The 19,305-nt window shown below is 38.6% G+C and overlaps 1 protein-coding gene across 1 annotated transcript in view; it reads right to left on the reverse strand.

The window, feature by feature from the left end:
* Nucleotides 1-4,235: 4,235 nt before the first annotated feature.
* LOC140242576 (S-adenosylmethionine decarboxylase proenzyme-like) overlaps nucleotides 4,236-19,305 on the reverse strand; it is a 29,626-nt gene continuing 14,556 nt past the window's right edge. Inside the window, exons 9-12 of the mRNA XM_072322319.1 lie at nucleotides 15,625-15,717; nucleotides 12,119-12,193; nucleotides 9,363-9,443; nucleotides 4,236-5,812 (exon numbers count right to left, since the gene is read on the reverse strand). Coding sequence (XP_072178420.1) covers nucleotides 5,678-5,812; nucleotides 9,363-9,443; nucleotides 12,119-12,193; nucleotides 15,625-15,717 — 384 coding nt within the window. The 3' untranslated portion in view covers nucleotides 4,236-5,677. The remainder of the gene's footprint in view (nucleotides 5,813-9,362; nucleotides 9,444-12,118; nucleotides 12,194-15,624; nucleotides 15,718-19,305) is intronic.

Below are 19,305 nucleotides of genomic sequence, written 5' to 3' on the forward strand. Positions count from 1 at the left end.
CAAATATTCAAGGATACAAGAATTACACCATCCAGGTTTGGCTTGAGTGTCCTTGAGAAGGAATTAAAGAAAAAAAAAACTTGTTTTGAACAGTATTCACCATTCACACACACACACACACACACACATACACACACACACACAAAATGGAAGGATTTCAGACATTGGCAGACAATTTTCACAGCGATTTTAGTGGCCAGTTTGTCGGTCATCTTAAATATCTCAGAACATCTATAGATGAAAGAGATACGATCAGCGCCAAGAACTCACCGCACTCAAAATAGGGCAGTTATTTAGAATGTCTCAAAAATTTCAAGGATGCAAGAGTTACATCACCCAGATTTGAATTCAGTACTTGGCTTGAAATTGGGTAAAAACCATAAGAAATAATGCCTCCGGCACCACTTCATGGCGGAGGCAGAAAAAAAAAATGGGGTGAAGGTAAAGCAATGCTAAGCCTCTGGCACCAAGACTAAAATCAGTGTGTTGTGTTGTGAATTAGTAGGGGGTAACTACAGCAATGTAATAAATGTAATCCATGGTAGTTTCATTTTCCTTTCAAGATGATTCTATGTATTGTCTCCTGAATTACAGTGTAGATACCATCGCCGTAGGTCTCTCATGAAGTGAACTTCGGTTGACCAGGACTAAATTGAAACCTAGCTCTCAAAAGCAAAGTAATCATGACTGTAAAGACCTTTACCTTTGTACACATCCAGGGTTGTGGCACACTCTTTAAGGCTCCTGTGAAGGTCTGCAACTTTTGCATTTAAGTGCACTGAAGTCATTGTTTTCGGTAATGGAATGAAGCATACAAGTGCTCCAGAAGGTAATACTGCCTGATGATCCAATAACAACGTTTGGTTAACACAAGCTACAATTAGTACGGAAGATGTTCATCTCCGTGGTAATAACTGTAGTTACTACTTACTACTACGGAAGTAAAGATTAGGTTAATTCCTACAAGCTACAATGTACGTACATCTCGAGTACGATGAAATTCGACTCAAAACTAAGGTACTTATACCACGCTGCACATAGGGAGAGTAACTAGAGCAAGGTTCTGTAAACCAATCATGTAAAATAAGCCATGTAATTTGAGTATGATTCATCAAGATGGTATTTAAATTAGCTATAAACGTGATATATACGTCATTCACTGGTCTCACTACCTACTACGTCACATTCCAAACACTGTGATAGATTTGATTGTGAGTGATTTCAAAATAAATACATGGGAGCGTAAAAGAGAATTGATTCTTGGTTTTCACATCTACATTTCTTTCTTTCTTTCATAATGAAGTGTGTTATCATTTCGTGCAAATGTCATCGTTCCACACGTCGAGTCTGCACAATATCATGGTGTATTCACTTGGTATTGATATGTATGTATAATTATATTCCATATCATTGCATGGCCATCAGAATACCAGGGTACTCCAATACTTACTCATCACTGACTGTTAGAAAAAACAAAGAATGTGTTATCTGCTTTCGTTGAAATAACTGTGAGTAAAGTTTCATCTGGGACCCAACAGTGATGCACTGAATGCTGGCACTACCAACAGATCATCACAGGGGCATCGCAGAATATGTTGTATGTCTCATAAGAAACCTGGGCACATAATCACTCACTCACTCTGCTGTGGTAGCTTGTAGTTGTAAGAAATAAATCATGAAGCTGCGTTTACACCATGTTCCCAGCCCTGCAAACACAGCAGCTCCGTTTCAGGCCACTATGGAATAAACGGGATGGATGTGAAACGACACGATGAGATGGGATTGTCAAACGGGGCAGGCTGTGATTGCCATGGACGCCGTGTCAGATTTTTAAACTGTCAAAAATTTTTCCATGGCAGTCTCGGAGCTAGTGAAGAATTTTGTATGCCATGATAAAATGGAGCAAACTAAACGAAATGCAGCAGCATGTAGTAGACCGTAACACAACTTGGAGGGGGTCCGTAGCGGAATGCAAAGGAAAATGTTGATAGTCTAGCCTGATCAAATACCGTGAGAACAGCGTCTGATAGCTAATTGTTCACCGGGGCGAGGACTGGAATGAACAAAACTAGAAAACGAAGGGGGAAAAACAGGAGAATGTCTCATCTACCCACGGCGAACTGTGTTTCGGGCAAATGGGGCTGCCGTGTCCGCCGGGAACATGGTGTAAACACAGCTTATGATGAATGACAAGACTCCTAAAGAATCCAAACAGATAAATACCACCACTTTGGTATTCCTCTTCCATGTTTATTTCACCAAGGTAACTGACAGTCAGCCCATAGCACAATGACATAAATGCATGCAGCATTGTTCACTGCAAGTTTCAATATCAATATAAATAGATGACACAATATTGCTTAGAAATAAAACAAGCAAAAACCAGTTATACCCTCTTTTGCCACAGTAGTACACACGATATCGCATGACAGTTAATAAATGGATTTGTGTAAAGGAAGTTCATGTCTCCTTCACACATACTTAATCATCAAGTATCTTATCTCATAATTATTATACAAAAGCTATATTGCAACTGATTGACAAATTGCCCTACATCGACGTAAATGAGCACTCAATCAGTTGCAATGAAAACATTTCGATGGAAGATTTTCATGAATTTGAAAAGCTATATCGTCGGGTGTAACTACATGTATTCTCTATCACCTTCTCATACGATGATAAACACCTATCTGTCATAACTATGATTGATATTGGTAATTAACTTTTCAAGAGCACCATTACTCGAGGTTTCAAGGCATATATGTTCTATTGTCCCCTGTAACCATCCCTCCCTCTGAAATGGGAAAGAAAATGAGAGAAATTGATTACACGGATAGACAGAAAGAGAGAAAGGACATGAGAGAGAGGCTTATGGTATCACTAAGACCTATCTGCCTCATTAGACAATTCATCTATCAACCCTTTTGCATCATCTATCAGAACAAACATGTGATTAGCATTGTGCATTATCAAAGAAATACACGCATGTTGATATCTGTATTGTCTGTAGCACCTCACGAATAACCAACATGATAAAATTAATGTAATGGTTAGTCAGTGACCACATTCACATACTGACTGCACCAGAGTTCTTGCCATTTGCCTTAAGAAAAGAAAAGCAATGTCGTATTCATAAAACCTGCTGTAATTTCATCTGGCCTTGTTTTGATTCAAAACCAGACTTGGATATTTATCTGGCATGCATGTAACAGGAATAGCAGTGCATAATACTCTTGTTTCTTCCGAGTGTAGCTTGAATTGAACACATCCTGTTGGCAGTCAAAAGGTAATATAATATTAGGGGAATCCCTGACTGTAGATATCACGGACATCTTCTCAAACTGAAGCACTAATTCTCACGCTCAAATTGCCTTCTAAATGGTAAGAATTTTTGACATGTACAATACAATGTATGATTTCTCTTGTTACTCGCTAATTCTCAGAACCAGATGTAAAGAAGAAAAAAAAGACTTAAAGTGAAAAGACAGGCAAATTTTCTGGTATCAGAAGAATGTATGAGGAGTAAGTCTTTAAAGAATCTCAAAGCAAGCAGCAAAGCATCACTGTAAAACCAGAAATTTCTGCATGCATGAATCTTTTGTAAATCTTGCGATCCAAGATTCCCAAAAGTAAAATGCGTGTGAAAGGTTTTGTTTACACAAGGCACTGAATGCCAGTGAATGCCAGTGATCACTTGTGAAAGTTTCATGCTGCAAATAAGGATGTCAGCTCAAATTCACAACAATTTCATGCTACTGTTTTTGGTTTTATAGCATACTGCAGACATCTTTGCCAATTAAGGAGTTCCCAAACCAAAATGACATTGCCTTTGTAGGTCTAACAAAAATGTGCAGTGTATTAATGTGCCATTGCTGTTGTTACATAAAATATGGTTGGAGAGATCTTTCTATATCGCACCATCTCAAACCTTAATAACCATTTTGTATTTCTAATAGCTTAGGTGTATTAGAAGTTTCTCCACTGTCTCCTTTATATTCGGTGACTGTTGGGATACATAGATAGATACATAGACCTGCAAGCAGCAAGAAGAATTTGGTACTTTAAATGCAGAAATATTCATAGTTCAGTAAATTTTTGCTGATTTTGCACTACTTTTGGCTACACAATTCTAGAACATGCAAAAAATAGCTGTGTGCTTCATCAGCTGGTGAATACTACTGCAGTAGTAGTATGTGAGTGTGTATGTGTGAGTGTGTGTGTGTGTGTGTGTGTGCGTGTGCGTGTGAGTTTCCTAGTATCCATTTGAGCTTGTGTGTATGCTAGTAGCTTTGTGTAGGTCATTGTAGATCGTTTGTGTTTATGCTGTAATCAAATGTGTGCATGCAGTCCTTGTACCATGTGCAATGGTCAAGAAAGAGACATGATATTGGTATGCATGTTGATTAAGGCATTATCTACCATTTGCAGATGAAACAAAGACCCAGCTTTAGTGCTTCAAAATAGTTCTAAAATGTGAGTAGGAATAGAAACAACCAGTGTAAAAAAGTTAGTCACTATAATCAATGTTAAGTAGTGTTGAATATACAAAATGTGAACAATGGTTATAATAAAATTGTTTCTAGACTAAACCGTCTACAGTTATGATTTAGTAAGAAAAACAGTGATATCTCCTTATCTTTGAGGCTACATGGTACCTAGTATATTGCAAAATTTTTACATGGTAGGATGTTTTGTGATACAACTGACCTACACATATGTATCGAATGTGATATCTTGAACATATTTTTTAAATCACTGCTCCCAATGGTAAACAGTACCTTTAAAAGGTACTTCGTGCACATCCATTTTTCTGTGGTTTTTGTAAATTGGATAAAAACATAGAAATAAACAAATGCGCAGTGCAAATGTAAGAACCAACGCAGCATATGTTTTTGAGCCCCTTAGAGCAAACATCTAAAAACATGGAAGTATCTACAACTGTACATTTACAGTAGTTTTGATAACCTCATTGTTCTGGGATTCCCCCACACTGGTAATTAATATCAAAGAACATTTCTCCCATGCAATACAAGACAGTCGCATTGGACAAGTCGAGAATTTTTTTTTTAATCAATTTGTAATAGCAAAAGAATAATTCCAGAAATTTTACGGGAGTGAAGGTCACAGAGATTTCTCTATTTTAACTCACTGCCCATCAGACATGGTTGATCTTGTAATAAGTCTAAGGAAATTCTAGAATTCTGTACAGAAAGCATTAAGCATGAATATACAATCATTCCTATTACTGACTTATTGGACTTCCTACCAACCACGTTTGCTATTAACACATCACAGAATGCAACATTGTCATCCCATCTTTTCATACTATAAATACTTGTATTTCTAATACATGTATTTCAATGATGGTTTTGAAAGAACATCTTGTGCTTTATTTTTCAGCAAAGAAAACATTCACCAATACAGTATAGCACATGGTGACAAAAAGTCTTATGAACACTGGCATAGCATGAGCTCTATTCACTACAACCTTCATCAAAATGCTGCATACACAATTAATTCACTACAATAATTTTACGTCATTGACTCAGAAGGAATTTCATAATACAAATATGTGGCCTGTACAACAGTTTGTCAGGAAAGCTTAAGAGCCTTTACCAAAATTTGTAACAACAATTCCACGATCAATCCAACATGCTGAGTCGATTACCTTGAGACATTAAACCTTGTCCCTAATATACTGGCCAAAGGTGAGGTCGTAATTTTTGAACTCGGAGTACTGACGATCCTGGCGCTTGTATTGCTCCAGGAACGAGTCTTTCAGAGCCTTGCGACTGGATCCACAGGCTGCTTGCTGTGAGAGGTTGGACATAGATAGATAACTTGCAAGCAAAAACATAAATAAAGAGAGCTAGAGCCGTATGGACAGAGTCATAGAATAATGGGAGTAGTTGGTGAAAAGAGATTTTTTTATTTTTTATTTTTTGCACATTACTAAAAAATACGAGCATTACACTATCTGCTATTGTACTTGGTGCTTGAACTCATCTATAAGTTTTGATTTCAAATTTTGCCGCAATTCAGAACATGTTAAGAACAAAGGTAGTCTTATCTGATGAAGTGCTGGCATACTAAAGAAAGTGATTGTCAAGGGACTCTAGAAAACCATTAGATGAAAGCAGCATTATCTCAAGTATCCTTTCTTAAAAGCTGTCATTTTCAATGACACCATTGTCTTCTTAACAACGGTAATAGACAATAGAAAAAACACTGTAATGAGCTGTGAAAAAATGTATAAAGGGTGATTAAAGTATTCCCCCACCCCTCATCCCTAAAAAAAAAAAAAAAAATAAGAGAGAAAAACTATAATAGCATTCCCCTTTCACAAACACAGAGGAGTGACAACAATGATCTCAGGCATAAACACATGCCACAAATTACCAATGAGGTAAGACATTCAGTAAAGTCGCATTTCCTCCTTCTCTACGACAAAAGAAAAACAAAATGGAAGGCAAGAAAACAATGATGCTAGTTTCACTGCAACCCATAAATCAAGCCACTAATGTGTATCAAATTACCATCAATGTACCTGCTGAATATAACTGCAGGAAAATGAAATGAAAAGCTGGAATAAACTGGACTTCCTTTGGGCAATTCTAGACTCTGGAGCACAATAGGACAGTAGAAAGTCACTCCATCAAAACTTTATAGTGAAACTGAAAAATTTAGTTTGTGGTTCACTCAAACTACAATCCTTGTAAAAAAAAGAAAAGAAAAAAGAGAAGATAATTATCTTTACAATGACCTGTGCGACCCATCTCACTGTGTTATCAAGTTGCCTTCAATGTTCAATCTTGTCATAACATGAAAAATATCAAATCTGTCAAAATCATGATAGAAGGAAATATCTCAAGCTTTGCCAAATTTAGCTATTAGTGTGTTAGCAGACAGTCATCATTTTCTCATTCTTCCTGAAAGTCAAACGATGCTGACCTAAATGCATACTTTGAAAAATCAACACCACAGTATTATTAATGAATTGATGCACTGTCAAACATGCCTGTACTAGGTTCAGTGGTATGGCAAGGACTACCGTATATTCAACGAGTCAAAATTTTCGCAAATCGGGACTTCCCGATGATTTCGCGAGTGGTAAAATTCGCGATCATGGAGTACTGTACTGAACGGAAAAATGTCTAAGTGTGCATCACATTCATATCGGAATCAGAGTCATTATTTTCGCGTGTCTTTAATTTCGCAAATAGCACCTGACACGTGAAATTCGTGAAAATGAAAACCTCACGAAATATTTGGCAAATACAGTATTTTGTATGGTCTACCTTACCCCTTGACCCCTGGTATTTCAAATGAAGTTAAGTGCAGGGATTTGAGAGAAAACGGGAGAGAGATATGAACTCAGAAGGGAAGAGAAAGGAGAGACAAAGTGTGCATTGGAGCATACTCCTGAAGCGTACCATAAAATATTACACCCGCACCAGAGGAGCGCTCGAAGGCTCCCAAAGCGTACTGTGCCATACCATGCCAGAGAGAACTTGAACACAAAGTGGTCCAAAAGCATACCATACCAGCTGTTGACATGAGGAGAATATCGTCGCCGGTCACACAAACCGACGAATCCCTCAGGTTTGCGTAAGAATGACAATTCGAGAAAATCGCGTTTGAAGTTAACCCATTTTTGACTTATGGTTGCTACACTTTCATGTCTATAATTTCCAATTATTTTTGTAGTACATCAGACTTCAATTCTTGCTCTAACTTGTGAAGTTTTTATCGAATTGTATTCTTAACAAATAAGCGGGAAATCGTCAAAGAGCCGCATGCATGTATTTTCGGTCTGCAAAGAACGTTGTCATTTTCCATGTGTGTCCATACAATTTTGTATGTACATGTACATTGAGAGTTGTCATTGTCAACACATGTATTACATAGTACGCGCACTGTGCGCGCGGTCAATGAACTGTTGAATCTCAAAAATTACACGCAAGTCAATGCGCACTGATTCGTCGGTTCGGTGACCGCGCGTACTAGTACGCGCGGTCACCGAACCGTCGAATCGCCTGATTGTTTAACACACGCGTCTATGGGGAAAACAAATAATTTTCACAAATGGAATTACATACTTCTACAAAAGTGATAACTACGTAAAAATTACATCGAATTACACACTGAGAATTTCAGAATATGTAGTATGGAATATCTACTATCGAAATGATTGAAAATCTCAAAATCGAAAATTTGACCCAAAATCGAGTGATTCGTCGGTTCGTGTGACCGGCGACGATATGTGTAACACGCACTACATCATAATTACCTCCACCAAGGGAGGAGGTTATGTTTTCATTACTGTTGGTTTGTTTGTTTGTCCATGTGCAAAATAACTCAAAAAGTTGCGCACAGATTTGGATGAAATTTGCAGGAAAGGTGAAGAATGACACAAGGAACAGATTATTAAATTTTGGTAGTGAGTCAGAAATTTTTATGGATTTTATGAAGGATTTTCAATATTTTGGCAAGTAGGGTCAATGAACTTGAGAGATTAAGCTGCGCATTTTTGAGGTTTTCATATGCGCACTAAAGTGTGTGCACTATAGTTTCTGCGCAGCTGAAGGTTTATGATGTTACAAAGGCTTCTACATTGGGAAATCGGGCGATTTTTCAGCATGCATACGGTACATATCGGTGGAAATCACTGATCTCTATGGAAGAGCAAGATCATCAGTGGAAAGTAGCTGCTTGGCGGGGGTCTGTGCTCTCAGAGTACTTTTCTAGTTCAGAGTTGATTCTCCTTGTTAGGGACACCTGCATTATGTAGTATAAGCATGTGAGTTAATAAGCCTGTTGCTATAAAACCAGTGACCCTTTTGACTGAAGTCCCAAAATTACTCACGAGACTGCTATCTCCACAGAGTGCTCAAATGCTCCCAATCTGGCATGGTATGGTAAGATAGGCAAACACATGGACAATTTCATCAATGGATATGAATGCACATAAAAAGCAAACAAATGGACGAACCATGCAAAATGTACATGTACTACGAGTAACAGACAAAGAAACTGTGGCTATGATACCAAATCAACAAGAATACAACCTGCTTGTATGTTATTGTTTTTTCCCCACCAAAGCACAAGAGATTACTGCAGAAGTGGAAATTTTCGCACATTTCCATGACCAGAAACTAATGCAAAAATAAAAGCATGTGAATGTTTTTGCTTGCCATATATTCCAGTAGTTGATGGCTTGATTCCGTGGAATTAAAAGCACACGAAACTCTTCTAACCCTGCCGAACGCGAAAAAATTAGTCATGCAAAAATAACCACTTTAACAGTACTCTTGGCTTATCATTTTGTAAACCAGATTGCTGGTAGAGAACACACTACCCACCTTGTTTGCAAAGAGGGTCATCACAAACTTTCCTGGTCTGAAGACTGAGAGAACTCTCTGAACAAGCTCCTTGTAGTCCGTCTAAAATACAGCAAGGAAACAAGGACAAGTTCTTCCTTCCTACACCAATCAACCTCATGCCATCATGGCTAGTCTTAATCCCAATGCCCACTGTGCGACCTGAGCCTGCGAGCTGCTGTGAGCTCTATGAGGTGCCAAGTGTCGCATGATTACTTCATCACAAAATGACAACATTTTGTCGATGAAATGATAATTTCGTTAACAAAGTGGTCATTTCGTCGACAAAATAACAGATTTTGTAACAAAATAGGCCATGCAACACTTGGCGTCCCATACAGCTTGCACCAGCTTGCAGGCTCATTTTGCACAGTGGGCATTGGGCTTTAAACATATCGCTCATGCTTACTTTGTGCTGTGTAGATTTAATTCCTTTTCCCACGATGAAATAAGATTCCATGCTGGTACTAACAAGATCATATCATATCTCTAATGACTGCATACATGGAGTGAGGCATCTTTTGTTGTTGTTTTTTATCTCTTTGTGTACCACATTTACACGTCTGACTCACTTAATGGCTCACCAACTTTACATATTTTGTCTGTGACACAACATTTGCTCCGGCGACAATTGCTCCGGTCTTATGTTTTTTTTTTTTTTTCCAAGGACTTAGGGTTAAGGGTTAGATTTATGATAAGGTTTTAGGTTTAGTTTGATGTGATGATTAGGATCAGGGTTAGGGTTATTTTAGTTGGTAGAATTTACGTTTGGCTTCGTGTGCAGATATTTCATGGGAGCTACTGTTGCAGGAGCAAATGTCATGGAACCAGTTTTCTCAGACAACCATGCAAAAACCAACTGACGGATCACAATATGCCACAGTACACTGAAGAAATCACACACAATTCCACTCCTTTCTCATAGAGCTTGCAGAGGGTTGAATGAAAAGACATGTTCCATAAAGATTTTTTCTGTTAAATTTTGATTTTTCTGTCCAGTTTGTGTCTTTAAGAAGTCATGCCTCTCAGGCCTATTCATAGAAGTATGTGTAATCATGACCACAAACAAGATTTTGAATACTGATTTTTTGAATACTGGTCATATATACACAAAAAATAATAACAATAAAATGAAATAAAGAAAACAGAACTAAATCATTGATGGCTTTGTCGTAGTATATAATTCACATCAAAGCTTGTAATTTTCTCTACAACTTTGCTGTATTTCAATTCCAGCATGAACAGTTGTATAAAAAGTTGCATGTCTTTGAAAAACAAAATGTAATCCAAAAGCGCTCATGTGCTGTATCATGATAATGTGGCACACAGACGGTGTACACCATGGTATACAAAGAGTTAAAAAAACACAATCATTATCACTGCTGATGTAGTAGGTGGGATTTGGGGGATCATCCACATTCCACTACGATCTCAGACTTCCAATCACATCTCAACATGCATCCCTTATGATCCTTCAACATGGCATCCCAAGCTCCTGTAATGCACATTCTACTATTTTTTTTTTTTCAGATCATTTGGATTTGGCCGTAAAAAATCTTTGACATTCAACCTTGAAGGATTTGGCCTAAAAATCTTTAATACAAGCTCACCTTCCCCTAATGCGTCATACATGGGCCAGGTATCAAGAAAGTGTATAAGAGCTTTTTTCCTTAAATTGCATGGATGGACACGAAGATGAACAGATGAGAAATCCGACATCATCAATGCCTCAAATGCTGCTCGGCCGTCAGATGGTAAAACGGTCTAACTCGAAAATTTGACTTTTTGAGGTAAATTCACTTTCCGGGACATGTGAGGGTGCTCTTTCCAATGGTGCTATCGAGAAAATCCCATCATGTCTTGTTTTAGAGATAATTTCCGCTATCTTGGTACTTTTTTGTATTTTTCCTTCAGATTTGATGGTAAAACGAGCTATCTTTTACATAAACCATATAACCTTCTTAACTGAGATTTTTTAAATCATCGCTGTCAGATGGTAAAATGGTCTGTCTTCGAGTTAGACCAGTTTACATAGTGTTTGTGGTCTATCTAGAAGATAGACCATAAACCATCTTATGATGTGTAGCGGGAGTGTATACATGTGCTGTGGTTAAACAGTCTATCTGCACAAAAATCTCATTTATTTTATAATTAAAACCCCAAATAAGCACAAAATTCTTCAGTTATCAGTGTTTAATATGCTTCTTCTTGTCCCATTGCTAAAAATGCATTATACCCATCTCCTAAAAAAGCTCAAACCCCTAAACTTTAAAGTCATTTTTCTCAGAACAGCAATTTTCGAGATAGACCGTTTTACCATCTGATGGCCGCGCTTGGAGAGGAGGTATCAAACTTACTGGTTTGGTTTTCTGTGAATCCTAGTCAACAATGATGTTGGTAAAATGAACTGTTGTGTAAGATTTAGCTGGATGGGCTGAATGAAATCGAACTCGGTATGCCTACAGAGCTACATAAACTGAGTAGGTATCAACCTGATGCAGCTGCTGCTGGTCACTGTATTCAGTGAAACACTGACCAAGGGAGACAAATGAGGTGGACAGAGGTGGTGTTACTCAAGTGGTTAGTATGCATGGTGGCTTGAGAACACCAGTTTTCTTTGGAGGATCTTGTTTTTGAAAGAGAGAGATCGAGATTGAGTGGATAGAGGAGCTCTCATACCACATCAATTGAAAGTGAGAGATTGAAAAGGAAATATAATATCAAACATCTGGGCTTACCACTGGGTAGTTGGTTTCGAAGCTGACATATGAGTATTCCTTCTCTGGAGTAATATGTATAGTCACGTAGCCATCCTGGCAGGAAAAAAAAAAGAATAATAAATGTGTTATTTTGACAACCTGTATTTGTGGCTTGCACGAAATGAGAATGAAACACGCTTTAATAGATCAAGTAGGGAGAAATGTCCAGTGCACAGAACAAAGGCAATGAAGAGAATTGTCGCTTTTGCTACAGTACAGCTTTTAGAATGAGACTTCATGATAAGTATTGTTCCAGTGTACATAGACTGGGATGAAGAACAGGTGGATATGGGTGGGGGGGGGGGATTAGGGGAGGAGGGAGAGGGAGGTGGGGATGGTGAGAGGGGTGTGACTTTAAAAGCCTGGTAATATGGGGATACATGGGTGGCCCAGTTCATCAAATTCTCTGTCCACCAGGGTACACTCAAAACCAAGAACAGCACTGTTCGGTGAATATGTGAATCGAAGCATAATACGCTCATTAGTAATGGCCGACTCCAGGTGAGACTCTGCAGCTGTGTTTGTACTTAAACAGATATCAGTGATAAAGCTGCATGTTATTCACTACAGGGATTCTCTAATAGGCATGAGCTTGGCCAACCTTCTCACTCCATGGTATCCCAACCCTATCGGGCCTGTTTCATAAAGCTGTTCTTAAAGTTACACACGACTTAATATGATCAGTTCTTGTGCTGAATTATGGAAATTCTGATAAGTATAGCACATCAGAACTGATCACCAGTCGTTCTAAAGTCGTTCGTAACTTTACAAATGGCTTTAAGAAACACTCCCTGGGTCTTTAACCCTAACTAGGCCGGGGGGGGGGGGGGGGGGGGCCTCTGAGGCCCCCCCTCGACATTCCGCGTGATGTATCGCTATCGCAAAAAGCTATTGCCACGACGTTTCATGACTTTTTTCTTTTGAGACTCCCGCATGTTTTGACACCAAATTTGCAATGCCCGGGCGCGCAGTTCCGAAGTTGGGCATAAATATGTCCGTGCATGTCAGACCAAAAATTGCTCAAAAACGTGAATTCGTGTACAATTTCAATGCAAACTGTGCTTACAGGAAAATTTCATAAAAAGCATGATCATTTTGGGGTTTTATTGATTAAAATCAATTCACAACATACATTTGCTAAGGACACTAAAATGAATATTTACACAAAAAAATGTGCCTGTTTTGAGCTTTATTTAGTGATTTATACCAAATTGTCTGATTTCATGCATCATTATGCATAAATTAGCATAAATGATAATTTTGTGAAAAATTAACTTCATGGTACTTTGATTACGTCATAGGCAATGTGTGTGCCAATTTTTGTCGCGACCGCGCGGTCGACGGCCGAGATCTGGAGGCCCCCCTCCGGCTATCATATACCTAAATAGAACAGCCTAGTTAGGGTTATAATTTATATTACCAAGGATATCATGATTGATCATGAGACAAACCTGTGTAGAGCACATGTCAATGCAAGACTTCATTTTCACATAGACTGTAATCATTACACAAGCACCTGCACACATAATCTCCAACACCAGTCACCAACAACAATGGCAATCAAATGTTAACATAGAGGATATATATTCTGAAGGAGTATTGAAATGCACAAACGTGTATGCGCAACACTGTGGTGTGTGGAGGTATGATACAAGTGGATGATATTTCAACAAGCACAAGTCTGCCAGTGACCACTAAAATACAACCTCATACTCGTTGATATGACAGTGCTTCTGTAAATAATAGCTAAGAGGCTTAGTAATGAGCCAGGTTTGGCACTTCACTAGGTTTCGGGTTTCAACAGCATTCTTGCATGATGTGAGATAACTAATGGAATTATGGCCTTGTCAAATACTTTCAATCAAGTAAGCGTGGCATGCAGGCTTATTGGAATACAGTCCTTTAGACGCACCGTGGGGAAATCTGCTCTCTACATCTTTGTTATGAGTGGCCTTCAATTGTCAAAGCATAACCAAATGAAAACCAAACAGCAAGGAAAATATCAAGGACAATCAACTTCACATGAATTAGAATTAGACCTACACTGTAGGTGCTTCTAGCTGAAACAACTGACAGATATTTGGTGCTGAACAAATGAATGGTTACATTTCCATTGCTTGTAAGAACCAGTGAAAATCCTGCATACATTCCTTTCAAGAACTGCATGAATACGGTCATTACAAAATTAAAGATGTGTGTTAGTGGTGAAAATGAGAGATCTCTCATAAAAGGGACGGTACAGTACTGGTTGAGGTGAAGATTTAGCTTGTAACATTTTGCGAGATATTTAGAAACCACTCTATGAAATGTTATAGAGCATACAATTCCAAGGTGAATCAAAAGTTTATTTGATGAAAAGCGGTTTTGAAATGACTAAGATATCTAAAAACAAGGTAAAACAAAGAGATCCTAATAAAACTTGTGGCCTGTCAATTTTATTAGGATCACTTTTTTGGATATCTCAGTCATTTCAAGGCCAATTTTCATCAAATAAATGTTGAATCCTTGAAATTACATGGTCTTTCATATTCCATACAAAGTTCCCATTATCTCACCAAAAATGTTATAAACCTGAATCCTCATCTCAACCAGTACTGCATAGTCCCTTTAATCATGACGCTATTTATCATGCCATAGTCAGAACAAAGTTTGTTCAATTAACCAGATATCACAAGACGGCGCTGTTTAAAACATGCTGAAGAAAAAAATGAGAAAATTCAGTGGCCAAAGTGGTTTAACAGATTTGTGGTTTTTATTCTAAAACTAAGGGAGTATGAGTTCAGTGAACTGACATTACAAGTTTATTGATCTGCTTCGAACTCATTACATTAAAAGAGAACAGAATTATTTGAAAGAGAGGTCAGAATTCAAAAGTGGGAAAAGTAAGGACTGTTTAAGAAATGAGACATGCACATTTTTGCTTTATCACATAGAGGTATTAGTAGGTATGCTACATATAATCCTGCATGCCAGATGAGTGCCAGTGTTCTACAAACGGAGGGGGTTACAAAGAGATAGTAGTGATGAAATATGTGTAAAAGGAGGTATAATGTTATCTAATGAGTTTAAAAGCAGCAACAAGGTTCTTGACAAAGGGCAGTGGTCTCCCCTTCAGAGCGAGCAATTGTGCGAATGAACAAGACGTAGGAATTTGTACATTTTGTACAAGTTGGAAGTTGGACAAGAAGGTCTTGACGATTTACGGGGGACTATGTGTATAACTCAGGATAGTTTATGTGTGTTTGGTACAACAAGGATAAGACTCTTTCATATCACACTGATAGGCAATAATTTGATGTTCCGTAATACAAAATGGAAGATGTCAAATAATGTTGATATACATTTATTACAGGAAATAATCAGAAAAAAGGGAGATAGATAGAGAGAAACAAAGAGAGAGTGAGAATAGGAAGAAGGGGGGGGGGGGTAGTGTGCTTATGATTGTAGAAATAGTGCAATATGATACCATGGCAACCAAGACTTACATCCTTGAGAAGTCCGTTCATGGAGTAGCCACAGGGCTCAAAGAGATGGGCATCAATCTTACAGTCTGGAAGAAGACTAGCGATTCCACTCTCCTGTCAGGTGGCGACATCACAAGAGAGAGAGAGAAAAAAATGATTATACATTTATTTGTATAAACATTTAAACATAGAAAGCTTACACAGGGTGGTCTACGAGGTGTAGGAGCATGTCCCGGCAACATGCTCAAGTTCTTGTGCAACATCCTCAAAAGCCAGCCACATGCCATGCAACATGCTAAAGAATTGGTGACACGCTCAACATGAAATAATTAAACATGCCAAAAGTATGTGCATTACTTGACAAACATCAAACTACCATAGTTGGCACTTATAAAAAGTGTGCACAAAACATGAAACAGAACATTAGATGTGCGCACCACAACAGGAAATAAGTCTCAAAATATTGTGTGCTGTAATGTGCCCGCGATGTGCATATCGGGCACACAAAATTTCTGCAATATTTTCACATTCAGAGCTTGCAACATGCTCAAATTTTAAGTTTTGGACCAAACTGTGTAATCACAAGGGGATCTATGAAGTGAATGAAGATTTCCACTTCTTGGCTTGAGGCATTACGGCATCACAGAGGGTACCAATATCTGCAAGTATCATCCTGTCAGAGAAGTACTAAGGTCTCTTTGTACTCAAGCCTTCATGTTGACATACTGTAAAGCGAGATATTTTCACGGCATGAAATTTTGCGACATAAAATTATCACAAATTGGTGCTGACTGCCTTTTTTTGCGGCGTTGAAATTTTTGCAAATTGTCACGAGCATTCAATACATATAGTGAAGACAAGAACTTTCGCATGCATTTTACTTTCCCAAATCTTGGCTCTCGTGAAATTTGCAAAATTAAAATACATGCGAACTTTCCTTGTTTTATAGTAGTTAACCTCGGTGCAGGGACAGGATGACATGCTTGCTACAATGGAAAAAACTAAGGGGGGCATCTAAATCATAAACATGTCATGCAGTACTCAATGTGACACCATCACAGCTGCCACTGGAATGTTTCAACCAGACACCATTAACAGCTTATAAACTCTGATACAGTAGACCTCACCTAAGTCAACATCGCATAAGTCGACAACTTGCTTAAGTCGACACAATAAAAAAGTCCCGATTTTTGCCTTTGTTATTCCTTGAAAATTTCCTTGTCTTCGTCAACATTTATAAGTCGACAACTTCCGTAAGTCGACCTGATTTTTCAGTGCCAACTGAGCTGAAATATTGTACGTGTTAATTCCCTCGTCTAAGTCGACATAATTCTCTGAAAAAGAATTGTTTTCCCACTCCGATTTGCTGCGTTTCTACTCGTTAATTCGCTAGTGTACGGTGCGGTAGCGTTCGCGCCATGCGTCCATTGTCTTGTATGCCAGAATATAGAAAGGATACACTGGAGCATTACATGCAGTACCCAAGACAGTTCACTTTACCTCTTTTCTCCCTCTCGTTTTTCTCAAAACGCACAAATTTTGTACACTTACTGTATGTCCCAGTAGGTATTCATTATCCGAACATGAAATAGGTGTTTTTGTAAATCCGAATATTCTAATGTTGATTATTCTGAAGCGGTATTAAAACCAGGGCCCTTTCTAAAAAGATTTATTACAATGCAACTAATAATGCAACTCAAACAAGAGACCCGCAGGTCTAGCGCTCACCTGAGTATCACAAGTTCACCTTTCACGCAGTCACTAATCTAAATTATTCACAGCTCTACTAAAATTTGACCAGGCATTCTCAAGTAGAAGATGAAAATGTACAATAAGGGCCCAAATTTTTTAAGATTCCTTAATTTGGGGGGATTGGGGCCCCCTGGGGCCCTCTGGGTGTGGCATGGTACCCATTTTGATAAATTGAGATCCTGACCCCTAGGGATGCTATCTGCCAAGTTTGACGAAAATCCATCATGAGGTTTTCAGGAAGAAGATGAAAATGTACAATTCAGGCCCCCATTTGGACCTTCCCAACCCCCCGCCCCCAAGAGGGGCACCCCTGGATCTGCTATGAACAAACTTGAAACTACAGTCATCAATGTACTAACTCATAGTATTATCTTAGCTCTATAACTTCTGATTCTAGAGAAGATTTTTAAAGATTCCTTCATTTTGGGGGGGGTTTGGGCCCCCCTGAGGGCCCCCTGGGTGGGGCATGGTGCCCATTTTAACAAATTGAGATCCTAACCCCCTAGGGATGCTACCTGCCAAGTTTGATGAAAATCGGTCCTGGGGTTTTCAAGAAGAAGATGAAAATGTAAAAAGTTTACGCACGACGCAAAACGGACGACGCACAACGGACGACGGACGACGCACGACGGACGCCGGACGAAGGGCGATCGCAATAGCTCACTTGAGCCTTTGGCCCAGGTGAGCTAAAAATCAAATGCAGGTGTATCAAATCACACGCAACTTTTGCATTTAAACGCAAGTGCGTCGCTGAAAAGACTTGCGTTTGATAATCATATGAAACTAGAAAATAATTGTACGAACCTGAAACTCAATTGCGTTTAAACGCAACTCTAAAAATCAAATGCAAGTCCATCAAATCACACGCAACGATGTATTTAAACGCAAGAGCGTTGCAGAAAAGACTTGTGGTTCTTGTCCGAAACTAGAAACTGCGTTTAAACGCATAAAAATGTACGGAAGTGCGTTATTGTTGAAAAGGCTTGCATTATTTTTTATTTCGTAACGGAACTTTCGCCGTGACCGAACTTAGTCTGCACTTGCAGGGGAAAGACATCGCAACATTTACACGTTTCAAACTACCGAAACGCATGCTGCTTCACAAAATGTCAATGAAAAAAATGATAACGAATTATTGTTAAAGTTCGCTATGCCGAAGTTTTAAATCTCAGTCCAAAGTTAAATTAGTCCGACAATGGTAAGAGGTTTGTTTTTACGAAGGTTATAGTAGTCCAAAAGATGTCGTTTTCGGATGAACATACTTTTCTTCTTCTTTTTATTTCAGACGGGCCCACGCCGTACAGAGCGGTAATGTTGTGAATCGGAGCGCGAGAACAATTCATTTTCAGAGTATGGCAATACAAATTTAAGCAGAACAAATATGGCGACTTAGGGAAGGAAAATCACACATATTTCAACTCAGTCGGCGCTGAAAAATAATCTCGACAGAATCATGCGAAATCACACGCATATCTTTCCAGCAAAGCACTTGAATTTAAAATCGCAAAGTCTAATGCAATTTTGAGGAATTTCCCTTTGATATTTCAAATCAAGTTTAAAAAGTGTCTAGAAACGGGCCTAGGTTTCCGATCCCGCTCTCTCAAAATCTCTATAGAGATTTGGGAATTGTGCGTTGTCGTTACTAACCCGCGCAAGATTTATGCATGAAGTAAAACATTATTGTTGCTCATGTCAGAAGGCATGTTTTGGCGGCAAAAGGAGTAAGATATGGGTAGCGATCCGCAGCATGATCCAAATCTTACTCTGTACAGGGGGAATTAATTTACATTTATAAGTCGACAAAATGTCGACTTACGCGTAAGTCGACATTCGCGCAAGTCGACGTGTTTTGCTCAGTCCCGATTATGTCGACTTACGCGAGGTTGACTGTATCTAAACACTAATGTCTTTATTATTATAGTTTCATTGAACTTGGTTCTTTTATTACAC

The sequence above is a fragment of the Diadema setosum genome, chromosome 19 (assembly GCF_964275005.1).
Source record: "Diadema setosum chromosome 19, eeDiaSeto1, whole genome shotgun sequence".
NCBI classification, from domain to species: Eukaryota; Metazoa; Echinodermata; class Echinoidea; order Diadematoida; family Diadematidae; genus Diadema; species Diadema setosum.